The sequence below is a fragment of the Megascapheus bottae genome, chromosome 1, assembly GCF_031878675.1.
Source record: "Megascapheus bottae isolate mThoBot1 chromosome 1, mThoBot2.hap1, whole genome shotgun sequence".
In the NCBI taxonomy this organism is placed as follows: domain Eukaryota; kingdom Metazoa; phylum Chordata; class Mammalia; order Rodentia; family Geomyidae; genus Megascapheus; species Megascapheus bottae.
This window is the reverse complement of record NC_143509.1, coordinates 4,158,990-4,161,971: the sequence shown is the minus strand read 5'-3', so window position 1 is coordinate 4,161,971 and position 2,982 is coordinate 4,158,990. Positions and strand designations below refer to the sequence as shown.

Genomic DNA, 2,982 nt, shown 5'->3' with positions numbered 1-2,982 from the left:
AAGAAGATACAACTTTATCATTAATGCTCAAGAGTTAAACTTTTTTCCTATGTGGAGCTTGATCTCTTTCTTTTTGTTAACACAAGCTTTGGAAATCATAGTGATGATCCTTATACGTGTAAAAAGGATTGTGTATATAATTAATTGCAATAAAGAAAAAAGCACCCATCTCTTTTCATGAACCATTTTTAGTCTGGTAAAGTACACAGAGAAAAATAACTAACATTCTGACCCATTTAAATTTTTATTAGAGGGTGTGGGGGTGAGGGTAATGGGTACCAAGACATGCAAAAGGGTATCAATGTATGTGAATTAATGCACCTTCTATCTGGCAAATATCATGTAACCCTTTTACTAATTACAATAAAAAAATCAAAATAAAAAAATAACAAATAAATTTTTATTAGATATTAGTTACTATTATAATATGGTATGGTATACTATTACAACATGGTATGTTTATTACCCTTCATCTCAGGAAATTTTCTATCTGAAATTTCTACACCTTTCATACATTTCATAATGTGTATAAAGGAATGTACATTAAAATAGAACATTTATACATATCAAATAAATGCATCATTGAACGATGTCCTTAAGGAGTAAACATGATCAGCAATTATAACCAAAACATGATTTTTTTGAAATTATATGTGAACATATTCATCTTTTCTTTTTCCAAAACATAATTTTTACTGTCTGCCTGAATTTAGAGGTCTGCATGCACAGATAGATTCACTTTTCAAAAAACACACTGCAGGTGATGCTTTACACCTGTATTCTTTCTCACTCAAGAGGCTGAGATCTGAGGATCCCAGCTGAAATCCAGCATCAATAGGAAAATCTGTGAGACGCTTATCACCAATTAATCACCAAAGTTTAGAAAGTGGAGGAACGGTTCAAGTGGTAGAGGGACAACCACGAGCATTAAAGCTCAGGAACAGTGCTTAGGTGCTGAGGACAAGTCCCAGGAACAACACACACACACACACACACACACACACACACACACACACACACACACACACACAATGAACAGCAAGAAAACCAACAACATAACCATATGTAACCTATCTTGTCACCAGCTTGCTGCCTTGTAGAGTCTCCTCAGGGCTCTTTTAATGTCCCTGTTCCTCAAGCTGTAGATGAAGGGGTTCAGAAGAGGAGTGACCACTGTGTACATTGCTGAGGGCACTGCAATATTCCTGGGAGAATGTGACACAGCAGATCCAATGTAGACTCCAATTCCTGTCCCAAAGAATAAGCAGACCACAGACAGGTGAGAGCCACAGGTGGAGAAGGCTTTGTACTTCCCTCCTGATGTTGGAATTCTCAGTAGTGAGGTAGTAATTTTATAATAAGAGAAAAGAGTCCCTAAGGTGGGAAAGAAACCAAATAATGTACCTATAAAATATTTAATGATGTTATCTGTGAAGCTGTGAACACAGGCAAGATCCAGGACTTGAGAAGGGTCACAGAAGAAATTCGGGATTTCCACCTCTCTAAAAGTGGTGATCTGTAATGCCATCAACACATGAAGTTGAGATTCCAAGATGCTGGCTACAAATGATATCAGAACCAAGGAGACACAGAGACGAGGGTTCATGATGAGTAGGTAATTCAGGGGGTGACAGATGGCCACAAAGCGGTCATAGGCCATCAAAGTAAGAAGCAAAACTTCCATACTGCCAAAAATGAGAAAAACAGATATCTGGGTGAGGCAGCCCACATAGGAGATGGTTCTGCTGTGACTCTGAATGTCCACCAACATCTTGGGGACCGTGGTAGAGGTGAAGCCAATGTCAACACAAGACAAGATGGAGAGGAAGAAGTACATGGGGGTGTGGAGGTGGGGGTCAGAGGTGACGGCCAGGATGATGAGCAGATTTCCAAGCACAGTGATCAGGTACATGGACAGGAAGAGCCCAAAGAGCATAGGTTGTAGCTCAAGGTCATCTGAGAGTCCCAGGAGATAAAATTCTGAGATGTGTGTTAGATTACGCAGCCCTATATTTATTGGACACCTTTGATGTAAAAAAGAGAGCAATAACTACTGAAGAACTCAGAATTCAGCAATAATTTTGAATTCAAGTGTTTTAGTTGAGGACTCTTTTGAGTCCATCAATAATAGTTTCCGTTGTCATCTACCCAGTCATCCTGGATTTCTTCTTTCTCATATACCCCTTTTATAAATGCATTTTAGATACTCAACTACATTAGAACATTACAGGAAGTGCTTTCTTATCACAGAAAATACAGCATATTCTTGTAAGATTATTACAAGACATTCCACAGTGGTCTTCTTCCTTTGTGAGATTCATTCTCATACATTCTATAAAGAAACATTCTTGCTGGACATGGTGGCTCACACCTGTAATCCTAGCTACTCAGAGGCTGAGATCTTAGAATCATGGTTCAAAGCCAGCCCGGGTGCTAAAGTCCATGAGACTCTTATCTCCAATTAACCACCAGAAGTGGCACTGTGGTTCAGGGGTAGGGCTGTAGCCTTAAGCTGAAGAGCTCAGAGACAGTGCCCAGGCCCAGAATTCAAGTCTCCCAACCAACAAAAGGAAAGAAAGAAACATTCCTACAAACTTTATTTTATCATAAAGAAATACTAAAGTCATGAATAGTGAAATTTCTAGAGATGTGCTACTTAAAACACTTCATAAAATATACAGAACTGAATTATCAAACATTAATTTCATACAAACAAATCAGTTCTAGAAAATAATGTATAGCACCTGTTATCTCCCAGGAAATTTCTTCCTCAATCTTTCATTATTAATTTCCATCTTGATATGCTGTGTGTGTGTGTCTGTGTGTGTGTAAAAGAGAGAGAGAGAGAGAGAGAGAGAGAGAGAGAGAGAGAGAAACAGAGAGACAGAGACAGAGACAGTGAGTCCTAGAATTTGAATCTTTCCTTCCTGCCCAAAGTAGTGCTCTTCCACTTGAGCCACAGCTCTACCTTTTTTGGGAGTT

General features: G+C 38.7%; 1 protein-coding gene across 1 annotated transcript; it reads right to left on the bottom strand.

Moving 5' to 3' along the window:
• Window positions 1-1,078: 1,078 nt before the first annotated feature.
• LOC150068052 (olfactory receptor 7E178-like) lies at window positions 1,079-2,053 on the bottom strand. Its single transcript, XM_090336672.1, has one exon. It carries the CDS (start codon window positions 1,934-1,936, stop codon window positions 1,079-1,081), a length of 858 nt encoding a protein of 285 aa, XP_090192798.1. The 5' UTR covers window positions 1,937-2,053.
• Between the last annotated feature and the right edge of the window lie 929 nt (window positions 2,054-2,982).